The 23,568-nt window shown below is 42.2% G+C and overlaps 1 protein-coding gene across 1 annotated transcript in view; it reads right to left on the bottom strand.

Annotated features, from left to right (window-relative positions):
- DOK6 (docking protein 6) overlaps positions 1–23,568 on the bottom strand; it is a 491,572-nt gene that overhangs the window by 136,323 nt on the left and 331,681 nt on the right. The window contains exon 6 of the mRNA XM_014606729.3: positions 1,235–1,373. Coding sequence (XP_014462215.1) covers positions 1,235–1,373 — 139 coding nt within the window. The remainder of the gene's footprint in view (positions 1–1,234; positions 1,374–23,568) is intronic.

The raw sequence follows: 23,568 nt of genomic DNA, 5'->3' as shown, positions 1-23,568 counted from the left end.
GCCAGCTGCTCCAGCCCCATGCGGCCCCCAGCTGCATTGTGGGACAGTGGGAGCATGGGGCCCATGCCGGTACCCCAGGGCCAGGAGTGGGAGGATGTGTGTGTGGGTGTGTGCATGCGTGTGCATGCACGTGTATGCATACAGTGAGGGAGGGACAGTGTGTGTGTGTGTGTGTGTGTGTGTGTGTGTGTGTGTGCGCGCGCAGTGAGAGAGGAACAGAATGTGTATGTATGTTCATAAGGTGAGTACCACACACACACCCCACCATACACATGAACCCACGCACCCCCTCGCACTGCCTTACACACAGAACCCCACACCTCCTCACACAGCCCACCCACCCTCCCCTCACACAGAACCCCCCCACAAACCCCATATTCACCCATACCTCACATATTTCCCCACCCACACCCCCACCTATCTACCCCCTACAAAACCACATGCACACACCCACACCATCCCCCACACCCCACATACCCACAGCCCCCCACAAACCTATACCCACCCCCATGCCCCCCACAATATACACGACTTCATTTTAAACTATTATACAATCACCTCTATGTACACTACACAAACACATGTAAATCAGGACAAAATTATTTTTTGAAATCAAATTAATGAATGTTATAGATGTTTGAATAAAATTTGGGTAATAATATTCTAATATAATATTTAGAATATAATTTGGTATTTTTATGGTCCTGAGATGGCAAAATCCCTTGCTGAAAGGAGTATTTTCGAGGGCAAGGGGAAGGACTTCTGGTGGCAAAGGTCAGTGGTTAGGGGCCAGGACTTCTGGTCACAAGATGGCGACCAGGGGGTGGGACACCTGTCAAGGGGCGGGACTACCCATGCAGACCACAACAGCTTGCCAAAACTCCATAAGCAGTCCTCCACTTGAAATAATTGCCCACCTCTGGCATATGTACATACCCTAAGTCTTTAACTCATGGAGCTACATAATTGTTCACAAGACTCAACTGTTTAGGATCCTAACACAAGAAGATACACACTGAGAGAGAAACCATCAAAAAGTACATGGGTTAGTACACCCTAATGACAATGAAACTATACAAAATAAAGTTGCAGGATGTGAGATTAAGGGGTATGGCCCAAACAGGAGACATTAACACTATGGCTTAGCTATCTGAATTTCTGGTTTGGTGATCATCAAAACCCATTGGTCACTGTTTCTCATCATGAGTGAAAATATTTTATTTTAAAATCTTACCCGTGCTTTTTGCTCCATTTCCATCATTAGTCTTTCATGTTGCTCTGCTATCGCCAGCGTTGCAGAATGGACTTTCTGGTATATCATCTCACCTTCCCTTGTCTGAAATGTGAACAGCCCTTCTCCTGTGTCACACATCCTAGTATCAGATTGAAAAGAGAGCAGAAGGAAAATACAATCTGAGGACTTTTTATAACACTTGGGTAAAAATTTAAATGCTCATTCTCCTGTTAGAAATGTTATCACAGTGTTCACAGTTAAATGTATGGCATTTTCAGCCTCTGCATGGCTACTTCTACCAGTGAAGAAAGACATATTCTAAGGGCCTCATTGCACAGGACATTTAACACATGATTTATCTGAGATTGTAATAAGCATTACTGTGACATATTAAAAGTTTGAATGTGTTCTGAGTAGTCACATGGTAATGCTTACTACAATCTCAGTCTGCTCTGGGCAGGTTTGGAGCCAGCTGTGCTCCCCCACCCCTGACGTTGACCCCAGCAACACATGATGCAGCTTGAATGACTGCTTGTGAGCATGTGCAACCCCACAGCTGAAGCTCATGCCCTCCCCTGTGCATGCCCAGCACTACCCAGTCCAGGAGCACCTGCCTTTGACATGCTGGGGCAAGCTGGGTTTCTGCCATGGACAGCAGGTGGAGGGAGGCATGGGGAACCAAGCCTGGGAGAGGCTCCTGCCACTGGACCAGCACCTGCAGCAGGATCCGTGGGCAAGCTGAGTCTGCTGCTGGCAGCCTTAAACCACCTCCTGTGCTGTACTGGAGCCAACAATCAATTGTCAGTCCCAACCCTGGCACCTCACTGGAGTCTTGGATTTGTATTGTCTCCCTGGAGCAGTCTAACAATAGCTGAATAAGTATTACTTAATATGATCTACAGATATGCCTTCCATGAAAAGTCATAACTTTGTTACAATATGATCACACTTGGCATGTATTTTACTGTTTGAACATAAAGATACTCACTCACATTTTAATTGCAGTTAACACATCTTAAGCATAACATAAAACATGGCTCTAAGAACCATGTGAATGTGTGACTTTTGTCAATGTAACCTTTATATTGAGATTTCACCTTTTTGTAAAAAAAGAAAAAGCACGGGCATCTTGCCATAAAATAAGAAACCCATGATAATGCAGCTATTTCTGGCATTGCCTCAGATACTGGTGACTAGGAATTTCAGTTAGTACTCTTAGCCACTTAATTGGTGCAAAATGTTCAAGGGACATCATGCTTTTGAAGTGTTCACATTTTAATAGAACACTGATACCTCAACCAGGTTCACACTGCAAGATGCTATATTGAGAGCTGGCATTAAAAGGGATACTGCTCATATTGATTAAATACATTTGCACTAGCTTCTGTTGTCATTCAGGATGAGTATATATTCCACACATGAAAATAATTTCTATTATACCATGAGTAAAATGATGCAAACTATAATGTAAAAAAAAGTGTTCTTTCTTAGTTAGGCTAGTTGCTTTGCTGTCTCTCTCAGACTTTCTAGTGATCTTGCAATGAACAAAAAGGTGTGTTAGTTAAGATGAATGAATGAGCCAAGAATGTTTTCAAATCTGAATAACATCCAAGGCTCCTACAATCTTGCATGCATCTCCATTAAAGACCAACATCTGAGTAGTTAGATGTCCAACTCTGCTATGTGCATGCAAAAATCTGTTCCTGAAGGATTGTGTGCACAATTTTACAGGCCAAATTGAAAACCCTTTGCTAATTTGGTCCCATATTATCAATTAAGAAATTTAGTATGATTGAAAAAGTATTTGATTTTCTCAAACTCTTAGAAATATGACTAATGAATATTTTCTCTTAGACTTAGTAAAACTGAGATTTTCAAAATAGATTAATGATTTTGGTTGCCTAAATATTTTGATAACCAGTTCAAATCAGACAAAGTTTATTGAATGCCTCCAGGACACTAATTACATTTTGTTAAATTGCATTTTATATAGGTACAATTGTCACAAAATTCAATATCCAAAGAGAAAAGCAGGCAAAATATATGAGAGGCTACTTGGAAGTATAAATGTTTGCTAACATTCAATTATGTACAGTAGAAAAATCACATCCTTTAGAATAGTCCAGAATCACTGTAATATACTGTAGATAACACCAGGTCCAAAACCAAGCCAAACAAGCAAACACATAAAAAACCAAACCAAACCAAACCAAAGAGGCATTCAGATAAGGCTCAGTAGAAGGGTATTAAGAAGCTTGATTCAATGTGTCAATTTGAAAGTAATAAAAATGAGAATATTTGTAATAAATTGCATCAGTGAACAAGTTCTTTATATAAACTAGAGGTGCACCAATATATCAGTAAATATTGGATCAGGACCAATAAAAGGAAAATTAACATTATCAGCAATTGGCTTTTTTTGGCTGGTGTAGCCTATAACATCACCAATAAATGCTGCGTGCCTGCACGCAGCCGCAGCATGCATGATGCCAGGAATCCAGCCAGAGAGCTTGGACAGCAGCATCCAGTCCACAGCAGGCAGCCCACCCTCGCCTCGCACACAAATCCAGGGGGGCACATGCCTCCACACCTCCTCCAGGGGTCTGTACAGTGGCAGGGAGCTGCTTCCCCACCCCCTTGCACCCCCTAGATGAGCTGCCCGTGGGTCTGTCCTGCTCCTGGGGTCGCATTCACAGCCCTGACTGGACAGTGCCTGCCCCTGCCCCACTCCCTCCATCACCATGGGGGCCTTGATCTGTGCTCCCATGCCCCTTCCCTCCCCCACAATCCTTCACCTCCACAGACTTATTGGCCAGATGCTGCTCTCCAAGCCACTGGACTGCATATTGGCTATTGGATTGGTATCAACCAATATGGCTGGTTAATAATCAGACATTAGTATCAGCCAAAAAAATATTAGTGCACCCCTAATATAAACATTGAAAAATGTTTAAATACTTAGCTACAGTTCTCCAAAAAGCTTCTAGTAGAAATGAAATGTCTCAAGAGTTTTGAGATATTATAACAACAGTTTAGATCCCTTAAGGCATTGTACAGCTGGCACTCATTTTTTGTGCAAAGAGATCTTAATAAAATGCAACTAGCATGAAATGGAAAGTCTGGAAAATTGATGAGTTTCACGAACTAGAGCAAAGTATGATTTCTGTATTGGTTTCAGATGAGGGGGAAAAGTCTAATAGGGATAACAACAAGGAAAGAATCAGGAGGTTTGATTAAGATTCAAGAGGTAAGCTGCTTATTTTAACAAAGGAAAAAAAATCACCAGCCAGTGCAGATATAATTGTATTTTATATCCTTACTATTAAACTGAAACTGAAATGGAGGATAACATCTTGAAGGTTGTGTCTTCCAGTTGGAATAGGAAAGTATAGCCTAAGATGTATAATGTCAACATCGGAAAGCTACTTATGGCAGCTATCCAGTACACATACTGGTTGTTTTCCTGGCTAAGAAGTTATTATGAATAGAGATGCTCAGAAGCAAAGGAGAAAACATTATGGGCATCTTTCTAAAGAGCTCAGCTCCCTCAACTCCCTTTGAAGTCGATGGTAATTAAAAGCTCTTAACAGCTAGTAGGAAGCACTTAGCATTGTGTAGAACTGAATCCTATAAAAAGAAAATTATTGTTTGGAAATAACTTGTGGAATAAAGCTCCCTTTCTTCCATATAGGATTATTATTGACACTTATTCTGCCAAAGAGGCACTCACTGTCTTAACTCCAAGACAAGGTTCTTCTTCCCTATTCCACATAGGGAAAAGGAAGCCTCAGCTTAGAATCGAGTATTAAGTAAAAATACAGTGCCTACAGCTAGAAGAGGTGGGAGGAATCCATTAAGCAGTGAGACCCAGCACAGAACCAGGACCTAATGTGAGACCCAGAAGACAGTCAGAGAGTTGTAAAGGTTCCCACACAGAGACAGAAAAAACATGGGACATAAGTTGGAACCAGGAAACAGCACGAGATCCAGCACAGAGCCAAGGAGCAACTCGGGACCCAGGGGGAAGCCAGGGAGTGGCAAGAGATCCAGTGTGGAGCTGGAGTGGGGAACACATTGCAGCTTGGGACCCAGCACAGGGGCACCTCTCAGTACAGCATAAAGTGGTCAAGGCCTGGAAGGCCAGGCACTGTTGGATGGCAAGTAACAGGGGTGACCAGCAGTGGTGGGGGCAAGTAGCTGTGGGACAGCCATTTTGGGGGGAGGAGGAAGTTGCGAGGAGGGCAAAGTATATGGGGGCCAGAAGTCAGGAGAGGCTGCCTGCCCCTGCCACAGCCATCTGTCTCCCTACTGCTTGCTCTCCTGCTGCTGCTTTCCCTGTGAAAGGGGTGGTGGGGAAGTGGGTGCAAATTTAAGATGGTGCTCAAATACTTTGATTACATACATAGAAAATCATAACAAATTTATCATTTTCCATGCACAGAATCAATTGGGGGGGGGGGGCTGTCTTAAATTTGAAGTCATCTTGGATTCAGGTAAATACAGTAAGTCCATTCTGGGGAGAGTATATAACAGACTTCTTGCTCAGTTTTCTGGAATATTATGTTTTAGAAGACAATTCTAATTACTTTCATGTTTCACTCTGCTAGCAAGTGGTTAGTATTAAGTGTTTAAACACAATGACATGTATGAATGCACTTTATTAGCGAAAGTCATGCAACTTGACCCAAAAAGAGATGTAAAGAGGATTACTGAGCCAAAGTGACTTGCTACATATTTTGGGGAGAGATTCTATCCTGGGGGAAGGAGAAGATAAGGAGGAGATGGGTACTCTTCCCTCCCAGGTGGTTTGCTTCAGGAATTATGCTGGAAAAGGCCAGTAAATGGACTGCATTGCCATATCCCTAGCTGATCTATTTACATACCCCAATCATTACTGACAAGGATGTAATGCCTTCTATAAACTCCATCATTCCCTAGTGCTATATACCTGCATATAATTCCTATACATTTGAAGTTGCGTTGGTCCACAAAGTCCTGTCACTTTTCAAGGCTTCCCCAGACATTGTATGATGCACCTTGGTTTACACTTGTAAAATCTAGCACAAAGGGAGATGAATCAAGTACTCATTACAAATTCTATTTAAGGGTAAAGCAAAGATTCTTTAAAAAAAAAGATTGGTAATGGATTCTAGAAAAAAGCAATTTGCTGATATCTTACTTGCTTTTTCAAATCTATAATGAACAACAACCAAAACAGAAAAAAGACAAACTAAGTGACTGAAAGTTGTATAGCCAGGGAAAGTTCAAAGGATGCAGGTAAATCCCAACCAGTTTCTTTTTTAAACTGATGATGCATGAACATAAATTTCTAGTGACAGTCTAAAAAACAGAATCCAGAGAGTTAAATTCTATGTCCTAAAAACGCTATGGTATTCTGCACAGTATTTAAAATTTGCTGTATAATTATACAAGGCAATGAAATTCTTAAAAGCACAGATTTTCTGCACAGTGGTTCTAGACAATTAACAGTTGTGTTTAACTAACATTTTAATCTTTATTTTAGACCGGTATTTTCCTCCTTTGCAGATCTGTGAGACAAATAAACACCGCCACTCTTGGTAGATATGACCATAACTTGTAAACACATGCACAGAAGAAATATGCAAAGGTAATAAGATAATAGAAAAGTAGGGCTGGAAGGGACCTAATGCAATGCCATCTGACTTGAGAGAAGCTAGTTTCTCTAAGTAATCCCTAACGTGTTCTGAAATTACTCTTGGCTGTTTGTCTCCTTCCCTTTCTCTGCTGCCAACGGGTCACTACCCCTATTTGTGAAACCGAAGTAAAAAGGCATTAAGGGTACCTATACACATGCCCGATGCCTGCTCCGACGTCTACTAATTATCACGCATCAGAGCAGACTTGATTAATTGATTAAACAAGCTTTATTTAAAGTATTCTCATTGCCATTTTGAAGCGTGGGATGCTGAATACATGAGACACTGTGGGTGCTTTAATTACAGCAGCTCCTGAGAGTCACAGTAATTAAAGCAAGCCCTCCGTCAACTCTCCGTCCACAACAGGACACATGTAAAATGCCCTAAAATACCTTAGCCTTCTCTGCATTGTCTGTGACCAGATTCTCCTCCTCATTCCATAAAAGACCTATGAAATCTCTGGTCTTCCTTTTACTTTTGGCATATCTGTAGAACCCCTTTTTATTGCCTTTTGTGTCCCTTGCCAGGCGCATCTCAAATTGTGCCTTGGTCTTCCTCATTTTCTCCCTGCCTGCCAGTGAAATATTCTTATACTCTTCCCTAGTACTATGACCAAGTTACCACTTTTTATAGAATTCCCTTTTTGAATTTCATCTCCTTGAAGAGTTTGTTATCTAACCAGGCTGGTTTCCTGTTGCACTTACCATTCTTCCACCACATCAGGATAGCTTGCTCCTGTGCCTCCTTGCTTCTGCCTCTCTTTAAAAGAGCCTCCTTAAAGTATGGCCAGTTCTCCTGAACTCCTTTTCCTCTCAAACTTGCTTTCTCAGTGATCCTGCTCACCAGGTCCCTGAGTTTGTTAAAGTTTGCTTTTTTTTTTTTGAAGGCCAGTGTTTTTATTCTAGTGCTCGCCTTCCTTTCTCCCCTTAGGATCTTGAGAATAAGCAGAAGGAGAAGCTTGGCAAGAGATTCAAAATGAAACTAATTAAAAAAATAAATGCAATTTTTTTCATTAACTTTTTCAAAGTTGATATTTTACACAAATTATCAATACTCTTACAATATACATTCATTTGTATTCAGTAAGCAAATACATGGTAAACATTATAAAAATAAATATGTAATAGGGTCAATCTCAAACTGATTAAACTAAATAAATGGCCTTCTCTTGGTCTTTTTCCTTTTTTTTTTTTAAATGTTTACTAGTTTTACTTAAAGCACAGGAATAAGAATTATAGTTTCATAGTTTCTAGGGTTGGAAGGGACCTGAACAGATCATCAAGTCTGACCCCCTGCCCTGGATAGGAACAAGTGCTGGGATCATAATACCCCAACCAGATATCTATCCAACCTCCTCTTGAAGACCCCCAAGGTAGGGGAGAGCACCACCTCCTTTGGGAGCCAATTCTAGAACCTGACAGCCCTAACCGTAAAGTAATGCCTCCTGATATCAATCTTGAACCTACTCTCAATCAATTTCTGGCTGTTATTCCTTGTTATCCCAGGTGGTGCCTGGGGGAACAGAGCCTCACCTATTTTCTGCTGGTTCCCTTTGGCGAGTTTATAGACAGCCACCAGATCCCCTCTCAGCCTTCTCTTGTGGAGGCTGAATAGATTCAGACCCTTCAGTCTATCTTTGTAGGGCCTGGCCCGCTGCCCCCTGACCATGCGAGTGGCCCTCCTTTGGACCCTCTCAAGGTTAGCCACATCCCTCTTCAAGTGTGGCGCCCAGAACTGGATGCAATACTCCAACTGCAGCCTGACCAGTGCTGGATAGAGGGGAAGGATCACCTCCCTGAACCTGCTTGTGATGCACTTGTAGATGCATGACAAGGTGTGGTTAGCTTTACTGACCACTTCCTCACATTGGCGGCTCATGTCCATCTTTTTTTAAAAAAAAAGAAAAATATTTACCAAAACATGTACTACTTTGTCAGCCATCTTTTGATTAGGATGGTTCTCATTAATGTTTCTGATCTATATTTCAATTTTAATAAATTCTAATACCTTTTATTCCCCTACTATATTAATTACAGTTTATATAAAGAAATAATAATTTCACATATTTGAGGTATATTTAGAAATACAGCTTCAAAATTAATCCTAAATGAATTACCAATACAGTTTTCATTTAAGTAGCCAAGCTGAAAAACTATGAATTACTAACAACTACTACTGCTGCTGCTACTACTACTAAAATATAGACTTATGGTATGATCTTCAGTGCTTGAGGCTCTGTGATTAATTTTGATGGCAAAGAAACATGTGAAAACTTCATTTTTGATTATCAGTTCTATCTGCTAAAAGAAAATCAATAAAGATATCTACATAATAATTTGATTCCCCCGGTTCCATTGCTCTTCTGTGCTGACCTCACCAGTTTAGCTGCTTTGCCTGAGATTGTGTCACTTATAGTAAAATTCATGATCTTAGAGGAGTGCTCAGGTATCTCAATCGGAGCATAAATGCATTAGGTGACCAGTGACTTCTGCTGTTCTACATAGAACGTATGTCCTTCACAAGAGGATAGGAAAAAAAACTGGAGGAACTGCATGACAGTGAAGATATGGTGCAACCAGGGGCAGATCCGGGGGGTTGGGTCCAGTAGTACACTTGCAGCCCTCCTTTGACTCCTGGTCTACTCAAAGTTTAAAACAAACTACTTGGCAGTGGTAACAATATTTCTATTCAGGCAGCAGTGAGTCACTTGACTTTATGGCTCAGTATCATCTACCTGATTCCATCTAAACTCTTCATTCCACAGTGTTCTACAGGGTAGTAATGACCCTCTCCTCTTTTTTAATGGTCTTGATATTCCATTAATCAAGCTATCCTTTCTTTTGCAATTCTGCTGTCTGTTAGCCGCTTGTGGTAATATAGCTCCTATTTCACAATCCTGAAGACTGTTTTTAGTTGTAGCTAAAAACATTAACTAAGGTGTGGAAACATTAACATTAATGTATAAATAACTTCCAGTGAAGCACTGGATGCACTGCCAAGATGCTGAAGAAGGCTTGATTTTATTTTATGAATCTGAAAGAGACGTGCATTTAATTCCAATGACTACAGTGCTAAAGAAACAACATCTTTCAATTATTTTTGTCTAGTTCACTGTGGGTTTTTAATACATAATGTATGATATAACATCAAGGTATGATATAACAAATGAATGCACGTTTGAATAAAGTTATATTTGTTTTTGCTTTGCTCTTAGATGGAATAATATAACCCTAGACCTCTAGCATATTAATGAAGCTTCTAGTTTCTTTTTACCTGGAGAAAAATATGTTGTGTTACCTGTGATGATGCACCAACCATCTGCACCCCCTCTTTTCAAAATCCTGTATCTGCCCACAGGTGTAGCCCATACTTTTTTCTATGAATTGGTCATATCTTGATCATAAAGATGCTTTCTGCACTACCATCAAGGAAACTCACCTGACATTGACCTTAAAGATACAGAAAGAGTGGTGTATGCTTTTTACATCATTTTCTTACCTCTATTGCACAGCAAAACCACACAAATTTTACAGCTAAGTGGGCTTTCGAATTTTTTCCTTTGAGAAGGCAATGGAGGATGTAGCTCTCATCCAAGTCCTATATCTGATATTCTACCGACGGTGATACATAAACACTAGCAGATGAATACATTTCAAGAAAAGAAAACATACAGGAGTAGGAATAATAGAAAGATTTCAAAATGAAAATGGGAGAATAATAATTTTTGCATAATTTGGGCTACTGAAAGGAGAAGTTAATATCAGAGGTACAACATGTATTTGGCTTGCTACTGTGTCCCTGGTGTCTCTATTACAGGCTCTGTAGTCTTTTATTGTTTGACATAGGAAACAATCAGGTTGGTCATCATAGAAGGCAATCGGGTTGGTCAGGCATGACCTGCCCCTGGTGAATCTATGCTGACTGTTCCTAATCAACTTCTCTTTCAAGTGCTTAGAAATGGATTTCTTGAGGACCTAATCCATGATTTTTCCAGGGACTGAGAAGAGGCTGACCAGTATGTAGTTGCCTGCATACTCCTTCTTCCCTTTCTTAGGGAGATAGGCAGTATCTTTGAGCTTTTCCAATAATCCAGAACCTCTCCTAATAATGAGTTTTTAAAGATAATGGCTATCAGCTCTGCAGTCAGATTGGCCACCTCCCTCAGCACCCGTGGGTTAATCAGGTCCAGCCCTGTAGACTTGTATATATCCAACTTTTCTAAATAGTTCATAACCTGTTCTTTCACCACTATTGACTGCTTACCTCCTCCCCAGACAGTGCTGACAGGTGCAGTATTCTGGGAGCGAATCTTGCCTGTGAAGACTGACATAAAAAGGTATTGAGTACTTCAGCTTTTTCCACATCTTCTGTCACTAGGTTGCCTCCCCCATTTAGACCAGGAACCATTTTGGAAGGTTGGGAAAACTCTGTTTCCCATTCATCCTCCTAATACCTTCCTGCTTCTTGCCCCATTCTATGATCTCTCCTAAGTGCCAAGGAATTTAATTTGTGGGTTCATCAGATCTGGCATCATTTCTTTCTTGGAACCGCTTCACACATCTTCTATGGTTCAAAAACATGCTGTAGACTTTTTGCCATGAACAAAGGAGTGAAAGAGAATAATGTAACTGTTTAGACAGAAACTTCTGGGACCAGAAATGAAGTCACTGTCTTAGAGGGTAGAAGATGGTAAGATGTCACATGAGAGCTAAAACTGCTATTGCCAGGACAAGACTGGTGGAAAATACATTGTTTTTCCTCAGAGCACTGGACCTGCTGAGGTTGGTGAGAAGAAAGTCTCTATATTTGATTCCTTAGATTTTGTGGCTTTAGAACTAATGCATTTATTTTCTGTGTATTTGTATCCTGGGCTATCTAAAGACAGCAGTTGACAGAGACTAACAATCATTTGTATTCAGTTTAGTGAGATTACAGGAGGAGATGCACAGGCACTGCTCTCTCATGGACAGTTAACTTTTGACCTTTCTTTTTTGTCATTCTTTAAAGCTGAACTAAGTAATTCTGATAGAAAGTCTATGTTCTTTTTGGAAGAAGACACAGTGTACCATCCACAGCAATGATCTACTAGGGGGACTACACAAAGCTCTCTTATGAGGTGAAGATAAACCCTCCCTTGTTCATTCCAAACATGAACAAATGTTAACTAGCACCCCACACATAATGTTTTTGTTCTTGAAAAGGAAAAAGCAAGATAGGTAATAAGCTCTTTGTGGCCTGGGTATTTTTGTATTTATATTTAAAGTATCATGAATACTTCTGACTACCAATAAATAAAATATAAGCATAATAAATAAGCCTGATGCCTTAAAAAATGTTTGTGCAGTAGCTAAGATATAAGTAAAATAAGTTAAAAAGAAATAGGTTTGGGTGGGGGAGTCAATACAAGAATGATTACAATAAATAAAGGGGATCTGTATGGAATCTAGAAAAGGTCAATGAGCAAAAAGGGGGGAGGGGGATGGAACAACAGGTAGTGAGTAGAAGATATAATTAATCCAAGTATAGAAGTTTGACAGTAGACAAAGCTGGAGAACTCCCAAAGGTGAGAAAAGGTCAGTGAAAGCAGAAGAAACCCTGTAAATCAGTGACAGACAGAGAAACAAAGGATAATAGTGTGAAGTGCAATAGTATGTAAAGGGCAACATACAGAACAGACATAAGGAAAAGTTCAAAGTGATCTTGTCATTTAGCCCAGGAAGCTGGTGAGACTCCAAATGAAAAATAAATTTAGTCTTCATGTTTTGTGTTAAGTACCTAAGAGTCTCATTTTGCATGAGCAACAGGGATATTATGGCAATTATTATGAACTGAGAAACAATGTGCTGACCTTTTCCATCATTTACCTGCACTTATTTCATAATGTATCAGCTCTATAATACTGTATTTGCAAAGCATTTGTCTATATCCCCTGTTTTTAAGTCCTTTGTAGTGTAATTAGCTAAAGAACATACAGGGCACTCCTGTCCTTCCACAGAACAGTCCATTGTTTAATGCAAAACATCTTATGCACAAATCTATTTAATACATTTTTAATAAATTGCATGTAGCAAAATTATGTATTTTTAATATGCAATTAATTTGTTAACTATGTGGACTGCTTGGCTGCCACAAGGCCTTTATAAAAGCCTTCAGTATTAGAATTTATGATTATATCTACACATGCAATTAATGCTATATAAACAGTAATTTACTGAACAGTAAATGTGCCCTGGGCAGGCATCTACACATGCAACCATTTGGAAGCAGATTTTCTGTTTATGGCAGTAGCTTGCTCCAGGCCTCCTCCAGCCCTGCTCTGCCCCACAGCAACAGCCAGGAGGAGCTGGAGACTCCAGCCACATGCTCCTTTAAAAGGCAACCCAATATGGTGTTCCCTGGCCACCTGCATTTCTGGCCTGGAGCAGTCTGCTGTGTACTGGTACAGCCCCCTATGACTCTGCTGGCAGAAGCCTGTTTCCACTGTGCGGTGGCTGCTCCACCCCCAAGCCCCGGTAGCAATGACCCATGCCCTGGGCTTCTTTTTGTTGCCCTGCTCACCATGTTTCACCACCGTGGTGACTACTGCCTGGGCCTGGTCAGTCTCAGCCCTGTCAGCACCACCTGTGCCATGCAGCCACATGGCAAGGCTCACTGCTGCGTCTGAGGCCCCCTGCCCCTGTGCTGATGATGATCAGACTCTGGCCTGTCACCTGGACTCTGGCAGGGATGCCAATAACAGGCACATGGGCGCCACCACGGATGTTATCCATGAGCTCCTGGGGCTTTAGCCTCACCACCTGTGGGCCTGCCTGGCCAGCCAGGTCAGGTGACTGCACGCCATCCAGCACACCTGGGGTGATGACCCTGACCACTTTCCAGAAGCTGCTTGACCAGCTCTGCTACCCCTCCTCACAGACACCCGGCTGGCTGTCGCCTTGCTCAAGTTGACCATGCGCACCAGCCTGTGTTACATGAGCCACCTCTTCAGCGTGGGCAAGGCAACTGTCAGGGAGGCTGTTCTGGAGGACTGTGACACCCTCCAGGATGTTCTGGGTGGAGGAGGTCCAGTAGGCAGAGGATACCTGGTAGTGGGAGTGCCAGCTGTGGCAGCAGCCAAAGTGATGCCCCTTTCCTCCATGCAAACTATGTACATTGTACTCTGTGTGCCTTCTGCAGGTGGAGGACAGTGGGCTTGAGGCACCTATGGGGTGGATCTAGGGACAGGCACCAAGCACCCTGGCCTGTGGCTGCACTCCTGTGAGTATGCTTGCCATGGCTCAGCTGGTGGGCTCAGCCGGGGGTGAGGGCAGCTGCTGCTCTGCCTGCGCAGTTGGTTCCCTTTCCTGCAGCCCGGGCCCAGGATCAACTGGGCCCACTGTGGGCAGCTCCTGCTAAGGGGCTTCATGAAGTCTGGGTGAGCGGTGGGGGGGGGTGCCTGTTGGGAGACCTGGGGTGTGTCCTGGGGTAGGGGGACCTGCCTGCTCCTAGAGGTGCCAGGGGACCACAGCCCAATTCCACTGTGGGGCTTGCGGCTACACAGCAGGTGGCTGCCTCAAGGCAGGCCATGCTAAGGCCAGGAGCTGAGCAGTGGGCAGCATGAAGGAGGCTGCCAGGGGCAGGATAGTGTCCAGCACCCAGCAGTCCTCCTCCAGGGCCTCCACTGCCCTGACCACCATAGCAGCCTGCTGCTCCTGGGTCTCCACCATCCTCTCAAGGAAAGCAGTGTGCCTCTTCCTGAAGGCCTGGAGCCTGTCCCTAAATGCCCAATCCTCCCGCACCCTCTCCCTGTCCCTCTCCAGCTTGTGTATGACATCCTCCATGTGCCAGGCCTACAAGTCTGCCAGCTGCTCCTCTGCTATGGTGACCAGCCAGTCCAGGCAGAGGCTCCAGCAGGCCTCCCATGCTGGAGAACATGGCACAGCTCTACTCAGGGTCTCAGGGTGTGAGGATTTGGTCTAGCTGTCACATAAAAGGCATGGTCCTGTGGACAGCCCCTGACTGGTGGTTGTGGTCAGTGACATGGACCCACCATGTCTGCAGGGCCTTGATCTTTATGCAGAACTGGTGCAGCGACTGGCTGTACTCCTGCTCCCACATGTGGCCCACTACAGCCTGATAGATGCAGGTTTTCATAGATGTTATAGATGTTAGGGTTGGAAGGGACATCAATAGATCATCGAGTCCGACCCCACATTGGGTAAACTGGCTCTGGACGTCAGCATCTCCCCACAGCACCATGAGGTCTGCAGTCTCATCCTGGGACCAGGTGGATCTCCGGGGTGCAGTGTGTGGCATCGGGGATGATGCCAATGTGGCTCCCTCGACAGCTCTTAGGGGTCGTGGATGAAATTCAGGGTGCTGGCAGGCCTGGGCAGGTGCCTGCACTGCAGGGGCACATTGTGTGGCAGGCAGGCGGTGGGCTGAGCTGGGGGCCAGTGTCTGGGTCTGTTCAGGCTACTGTGGCTGGGACACGGCCACTGCTGTAAGACCTGGTGTGCAGAGGCAGGTAGGTGGCACAGGCTCCCAGGTTCACTGTAGATTTTTAAAGGGCAGGCTAGGGCAAGTAAAGAGTCACCCCAGCCCTGGCTGAAGAAGCTTTGAGCCCTGTGGCCTTGAGGCTAGCCTGAGGGAGGTCCCCTGGTGGTGGGGCTGACCAGCAGCAAATTTGCTCCTGGTCAGCATCTACACATGTGCTACTATGCAGTAACTACTTGCAGGTAGCAAACTAACTGCACAGTAGACTAATTTACTGTCCAGTAAGCACCTGCATGTGTAGACGGTGACATTTTACTGCACAGTAAAGCATCTTGTGTAGATGTGCCCTGTGAGTAGCCCTTAACTGGCCTTAATTGTGCTAAGTAATAAGAAATAGGGACTGCACTAAATAAGAGAGACTTGGGGCAGGAAAGAGAATATATTCTCCTTCCAGTTTGTATATGGCAACTGAGGGCCAGAGAGATTAACTGATTTAGCTAAAATCACAGAGAAAGTGAACCAAGATTTCCTATCTCCTAGTCTAGTGACTTAACCATAAGGCTATTGCTCCTCAAGGCATCAAAACACCTTTCCATAAAGCAAACCTACCTACTACTCCAGGGGAGAAAAGAGGAAGTGCCTGTATTGGAGAGGAAGGGGAATCCCAGAGCAGTGGAGGTGAGTCTTATATGCTTCCTACAGCAGCTGACATGGTGTGGTCTGCCCATGGGAAAGGAGGAAGTAGGGATACAACCTCCCTTGTGGTACTGGTGACATCTCCCACACCCCATTTTCAAACTCCTGCCTACACCCATGAAGGCAGACATTATTCCTGGTATACATGCAGTGACTACTCAGGAACATGAGTCTTGTAATGGTTTCTTAATGATAGAGTAAATCCCTTGGTGCCCAGGGCTTGTAGAATATAAGACATATGCAGAAATGGTGACACAGTCTGTCTCTCCATGCACCAGGGTCTGCAGTGACCCTCTGGAAAAAGCCTGAGTTTAATAAATATGACTAGGGCAGTCCTAGCCTTGCCAGGCACTAAGAGCAAAATCTGCTGGTCAGGACCCTTCCAGACTGCTGCACAGGAGGCTGACAAAGTGATAAATGGCATTGGTGGTGAGGCTGTATGCAGACCCAGACATTCAGCCCCATGAAGGTTTGGTGAGGTCTGAATCTGCGACTGGATCCTGGCCCAGAGTCATCTGCATGGTTGCTCCTGCAGGTGGGCCTGTACTGGGGCATCTCTAGAGCTAGGGCTGGGTCTGGAGAACGTGGCTCTCCATAATGGATGTCCTTGTCTACTGCTTGGCCTTCCCCAACCCAGTCTTCTGTCAAGAGTCCCACCCCAGTCCCTAGCTCATTGCTCAGCCTACTGGTACTGTCACTATAAGGATTCCTTCCAAGTTTCCTGACCATAATTGACTAGGTATAACCTGTTCCCAAGCTTAGCTACCTAGCCCAGCTGTCCCTTTCCCTTCCTCCCCTCCCAGTTCACTCCAGTTCCTAGTCTGTTTCAATGCTGCTCAGTCTCTACAGTTATACTTTCTGCCCCATACCTAGCTCTCTACTCTCTTTGGGGTCCCCCTCAATGACCTCTCTCACACTGCCTGACTCATACTTGCCTTCGCTGCCACTTGGGCCTCAGGCCCAGGGAAGTAGTGCAACAAGATATGGGCAAGCAGGGCACCAGCCCCAGGTGCTCACTTAAAGGAGGCATGAGAACAGCAGCTTCCTGGAAAAAAAGCTGCTTTGTGCCACAGCTATCGTAGCAGCAGCTGGGTGCAAGGACTCTATACCATTGCTGTAGTAGCAGCAGCAACAGCCAGGGCTGGGCAGACTGTTCATGCCAGTAACAGATAGGAAGCTGTAGTCCCCAGGGTAGGTACAACTGAGCTGCTCCTCTCCCCCTACTCCCTGGTGCTTTCCAGTTATGGTTCTGTCCTTGGTACCCTAATATGTAGTGAAGTAGTCACTAGGTAGTTGTAGTACAGCTACCTAACATACAGCAAGCAGCTAAGTCCTGCTAGTCATGATTTTTTCACAACTCCAGGCAGCCACTAAACACCCAGAAAAGGAATATAATTGCTCTGGGGTGCATGTGGTCACTGTGTACTGCTGCAGACCAACAAGATATCTGCTGTAGCATTCTCATTGATTGTAGGTACAAGCTAACTAGCTAAGGTATAGCAGAATAATGCGCTTAACAAGGCAAGTTGATTCAATTCTAGAAAATTGCACTTAGCTAGATAGGCACGTGACATCTAAGCAACACTTAAATCTCTAGTTAACAAAATAGGATTCTGTCCATAGTGTGTTAGAAAAAACTGCCTGGATTTTCTCCAAAAATACATCTGGAATGTCATTGTCCAAGGCCTCTGCAGTCTATTCTTCAGGACTTGCCAAGTGATATCTACATCATTTCAAGTTGATTTATTTATGCGATGAACTGAATACCTTAGTTCATGTATGATAGACTGATGAACACCCCTGGGTGTGTGTGTTAATATTTTACACCAGAGCTAGGATAAACTCAAAATGTCCATATCTAGCATTCAATATTTGTGCGTATAAAAACAATTCTGCACAGTAAGGTGATAGATGTCTACATCCTCATAAACTAGCCAAGCATTTAAAGAGTAAAACAAAAAAGTGGGCCTGTCTATTCTCCCTTCCTTCCTTATTTCACCTTCTCATGAAAATGTATTTTTATTTCTACTTGTTTTGCCAGCAAGGAGATTTTTGCATAGTTCTCTCTCTTTGGAAATTCATTCTGATCATCATTGCCTGTGCTGTCTCTCCTCTATAATAGCTGTCACCACATATAGTGTACTGAAGCATTCAAATGACATTGCTGCAAATGGAAGAATAATACCCATTAGTGTATATTGCAGGTTTTTTTCTTTCTGCTTAATGGAAATATGGTATGCAGGCTTTGTCTGTTTATGAACTGTATTAGTGACTGTACACGATTATAATTGAGTCCCATAAGACCTCCCTGACCTCATCTGAAGCCCACTGGAAGACTGGAGATATAACATGTAACTGAAGATTTGTATCTAGGTGTTTTTCAAGTACTAGTACTTGAACAAACCTGGTCTCTCTATTAGGCACTAAAATTGGATAAGAGCCATTTGGTTTGAACAATAAAATAGAATTTTGCTATCACTAAACATACGATTAATCTATGTTCATTTTATTTAAAAAAATAAACTCTGACTCCTCTTGAAATGTTAATTAATGGACATTCATTCTTCATTAGTAAACACAAAAACTTCACACAAAACAGATGTAGTTCAATATTTTTCAATCAGTTGCAAATAGGCAATTGTTCACACTGCAAAAAAAATATCACCACAAAAACAAGTTTATATTGATACCATAAAGGTCAGTGTGAAGAGACTGAACTATTGGTAAATACTTCATGAATAGGCCTCATGTTACACCTTTCTAGACACAACTGCAGTTACCTAATGAGAGAAGGGCATTTCAGTGGAGTTTGAGTTCAGGAGTGTAATGATTGGAATCCCAGATATAAATGTTACTTAAATCTGAATAATCACCCAGCACTATCTACAGAAAGTCCCCATAAACCATGACTAAAACGTTTTGGTGGGGAAGCTTGAAATGATTCTGTGGGCCCATGGGCAGATCTAGGATTTTGAAAAGAAGGGTGCAGATGGTGCATTGTCACATATTTTTCTCTACTTAAACAGAAACTTTACTAATATGCTAGGGGCCCAGGGCTATATTTTTAGTTTAAGATCAAAGCAAAAACAAATATAACTTTATTGGAATGGGTACTAATTTGGTAGCTTAAATATTAAGTTTAAAAAGCACAAGTAGACAAAATTTGTTGTATTAATCCTATAATCATTATAATTAAATTTATGTTTCTAATTCAGATTTGTAAAACACACTCTAGCTTTCTGGAGCATCTAGATAGTACATTCAACACTGTCAGTCATTTCTACACCTGAATTAATGTCCCCCTGAGTTAATATTAACTAACTAATTAAAGTATTAATTAATATTACCATACCTGAGTTAAAGTTTTGAGCTAGATTAAAAACAGTCTTCAGGGCTATGGAATAAAAGAGAGATATTACTAGGAATGGCTAACAGATAGAAAAACCTCAGGCTAGCTTGATTAATAGAACATCAAGACCATTAAAAAGAAGCCAGGGTTGTTAACACCCATAGAGTGAAGAGAGAGTAGCAGGAATCAGGCTAATTTTTAGTTTGGATGGAGCAGGAATTAAAGAGGTTGCAACTGTGCCTCTGTTTCCCATCCCCAGATGTGCCCCTGTATCTACCCCTGTGTGGGCCCTATTGTGTCCACAGCTAATCAGGATAATTAAGTCTTCTGGCTTGACATTGTATACCAGTATCTTTCATTTAATGGTAAATTAACTTAAAGATATATTAATAGGCTCGTGATTAATATTTAGTATATTAGACGAATATTAAATATAAATAAAAAGGACACTACATTATTCATAATGTACTATGAATAATATACACACAAAATAGAATTTGAGGATTTTTTGGCTACTCAGTTTTTCTTAAACATGCCTTACTAAACTTACCATGCTGTTAAGTTGAACATGTTTCCATGATTCAAAAAATAAACTAAGGCAGGAAAGTAAACTCTTTTTTTTTATATCTATATTCTTAAGGACACAAGTCATGTATACTTTAGATGGTGTACACAATAGATTATATATTAAAATGCTGTCAAACAATTAATTCTGCCAATCTATAAACCCTGGTCTTATTGATAATGATGTAATTATAGTTTAACAGCTCTTTTGTCCTGAAAGAACACTTGTTCCCAAGAGCTGGAAAAAAGAGCAAAGATAAACTAAGAACTGGTATGGGTTGGACTTCATCTTTCAAGGTCCGTTCTAGCCCTTAATTTCTATGATTCTATTTCTATGATTCTATGAGGTAATATTATCACTAAACAGCAATAACTTCAAATCAGTGACAAACAAACTAGCTGCAGGGATAAAAAGAGGTCAGAGAGATTATCTGTGGCTTAATTTTTTGATTACATCTTTTCATTCAGCATAGCTCCCTTATTAATAGTATCTCATTTTTGGATCAAAGTGCTGGAATCCTAGCATCCAATACTGATATCACTGTCCAGTACAGAATTTCTGACATCCTGAGTTTCTACTCCTCAATGAGAGAAACTGGATCCCACAAAGACACCTGGTTTCTCTCAACTGTTTTAGTAGCAGCAACATAAATAAACAGTTTTATATTTAGCAAAGTCAATTATGTTAATATAAAACACAAAATAACTCCACCCTTAACTGTTTAAACTAACTGCTAGGGTAACACATAATTTCTGTTGCAGTGGAACAGCATCATGTTACACTAAACACAATGGAAACAGGGGACTGACGGTAATTTTTTTAGACTTTCTCCAGCCATGTAGTTTTTGGAATCCTGGCTTTATTGCTAACATTGGGACAATTGCAACACTGGGGAATTATCCGTGGAAGCTTCTACTACTTGTTTGTCAGATTTTGAAGACCTGGACACAGTGTAAGGCATGCCAGTACTCGCAATCTGTCTGCTTGGTGAGATGAAGGTTTTACAACAATGAGGCACATACCAATTAACATCCATGGGCCCGTGCAAAAAAAGCGAGTTAACTAAAAATGTGCAAGCAACTACTTTAATTAAACTGTGCTTTAAGAAATGTAAGGTTCTCACATGCTCTGGCACTGAGCAGCCTTTTCCAGCTGTTTGTAAATTATACTTTACATTTTCTGCATAATCAGCGAAGACCAGCCATAACAAGACATTGCACAAACGTTGTCACATCTGCACATTTCCACAAAAGTAGAATTAGGTACTGAACATGGGAATGCTTCTAAGAAATGCTTTAAGGAAGCTTTTTCTTAGACTGCCTCAATAGCGCATTAGTGCAATGAGCACAGTGTTTCACTTAGTGAAATTACCTTACTGTATATATTTGTGATATTACAGATTTTTTTTATAAATACCATAAAAACGCAGAAAAAGATACTTTAATAAAAATTATAATGCCTTCACTACTTACTGAAATATACTTTCAGGGAAAGGGGAATACAAAGGAACTATTGAAACAGACGTTTTTGATAGATGAATAGTACCAAAACACTAAAGATAGAAATGATAATTAGGATAACTAGGGGTGGGCGATGGGGCCAGAATCACACACAACCCCCTGGACCCAGCATTCTGGCAGGAAAAGCAGCCCCACAGTGTTTCTCTTGCAGCAGCGCCTGGGCGCGCCCATACTACACTGATGTTGTAAGGTCAACAGCCAGGGTGGGCAGACTACACTGTGACAGTGGCAGCCAGGACCTGTTTTTGAATCCTCAGCATAGGTGAGACTCCTGCCTCCCCTCCCCGCCCCACCTCCTAGTTCACCCACAGAGTTTGCCCAGGGTGCAAAACCCACGTGTTATGCTTCTGAAAATATTTATCGTCTTAAATAGTTATAAACATAGCCTATACACAATACAAATATGGAAGTGAGTATATGCACAGTTGATTATAATATATATTAAAAACATATTTCTCCACTTATTGAAAGATCACATGCTTTCTGATGTTGAACCTTTCTCTTTTGAGAGTACATGAGAGGCAAGGACTTTTTGTGATTTTTTTATGGGACCAACTGTTTAATTAGACAAACTTTTGGGCATCAAGTACCCTTATTCAAGTCCATGGACAAATCTAGGTTTTTGAAAAGGGGGGTGCAGGTTGTATGGTACATCATTCCAAAACACCATGCATGTTTTTCTCTCATTACAAAAAAACTAGAAGTTTTACTAATAAGCTAGGGGCCCAGGGCTGTATCATTCAGTTTATGATCCAAGCAAAAAACAAATATGACTGAATCTGTGAGGGGACTGCTAGCTCCAGCATGTGGTAAGTACCTGGAGCCAGGCAGGGGGAGAAGGTAGGGGTGAGGCCTGTATAGCTGTTGTCTCCCAGCCTGGCCATGGACAGTTCCCCCAACCAACCATGCTTTGCCTCATCTAGCCTCCCCAAGTGTATGTACAGATTGGCACTCTATCTCAGAGTACAAGACTAGCTTTTCTACATAGAACATGAGGCTAATCATTGCCAGGAAGATTTCTTGCCAGGCCCTGAGGCTGAGTAAAAAAAATAAAAAAAATCTTATTTTGGGACAGAGAACCTTCCTGGATGTAAAAAAATAGCTCTAGTTTGTCTAACTTTAATATTTCATAATTTAAGCTTGTATTCTGACTATGTGGCACTGATGTAATAAACATTTTTGTATGGAATTTATGTGATTCTTAGTTCTGGGATGAAAAAAAAATCTTTGGTGTCCATAATCTTAAATGTAAAGTGCTCCAGAAACTATTAGGGCGCATCTACACAAGATGTTTACTGAGCAGTAGGCTAATTAGCTGCACAGTATACAACTGACATGTACACATGTGTCCCTATTTACAAGTACTATCCTGTTACAGAGTAAAAAACTCCACAGCAGTGCACATGCAAATGCTGGAAGGGCTGGCTGGGGCACAAGGGTGCTTCAGTGTGGGGGATGCCTGCTGGTTAGCCCTGCACTGAAGCACCCTCATGCTCCAGCCTTTCCCTCTGCATGTTGAGCCAGGGGGAGAGCAGCCCCAGGCTGGGAGACTGACCCTCAGACCCCACTCCCAGCTGAGGCTGCTCCAACCTGGCTCAACCTGCTGTGCATGCATAAACTCCAGAGCTTATTGCTCCCAGGTGCATGTTAAAGTGGTGCACCTGGGAGTAATGAACTCCACAGCAATACGCTCTGGTGTTCATTCATGAGCAGTAATAGCATGTGTAGATGTGCCCTTAGGCTGTTTCAGGTGGTGGATTGCAAACAAACATTCAGATCGACATATATAACAGGGAAGGAATCATTACTGTAGTTGGCAAAGACAAATATCCACAAATCGTCTAGATATAGGATCTCATAGAAAATGCATATCCGGTTCCAAATTAAGTCCCAAAGGAATATGTCTACAAGACATGTTTGTTGTGGAGTTGCCTAATTCACTCCATAGTAAACGTCTCAGTATTTACCCTTGTGGCTCTATTAGACCGCAGGAAACTAATAAAGTCTGCCGCAAATTTGTGCTTGTAAATACAGGTACCATCCTGCTGCAG

The sequence above is a fragment of the Alligator mississippiensis genome, chromosome 3 (assembly GCF_030867095.1).
Source record: "Alligator mississippiensis isolate rAllMis1 chromosome 3, rAllMis1, whole genome shotgun sequence".
Lineage (NCBI taxonomy): Eukaryota > Metazoa > Chordata > Crocodylia > Alligatoridae > Alligator > Alligator mississippiensis.
This window is presented reverse-complemented; position numbering and strand designations above follow the sequence as displayed.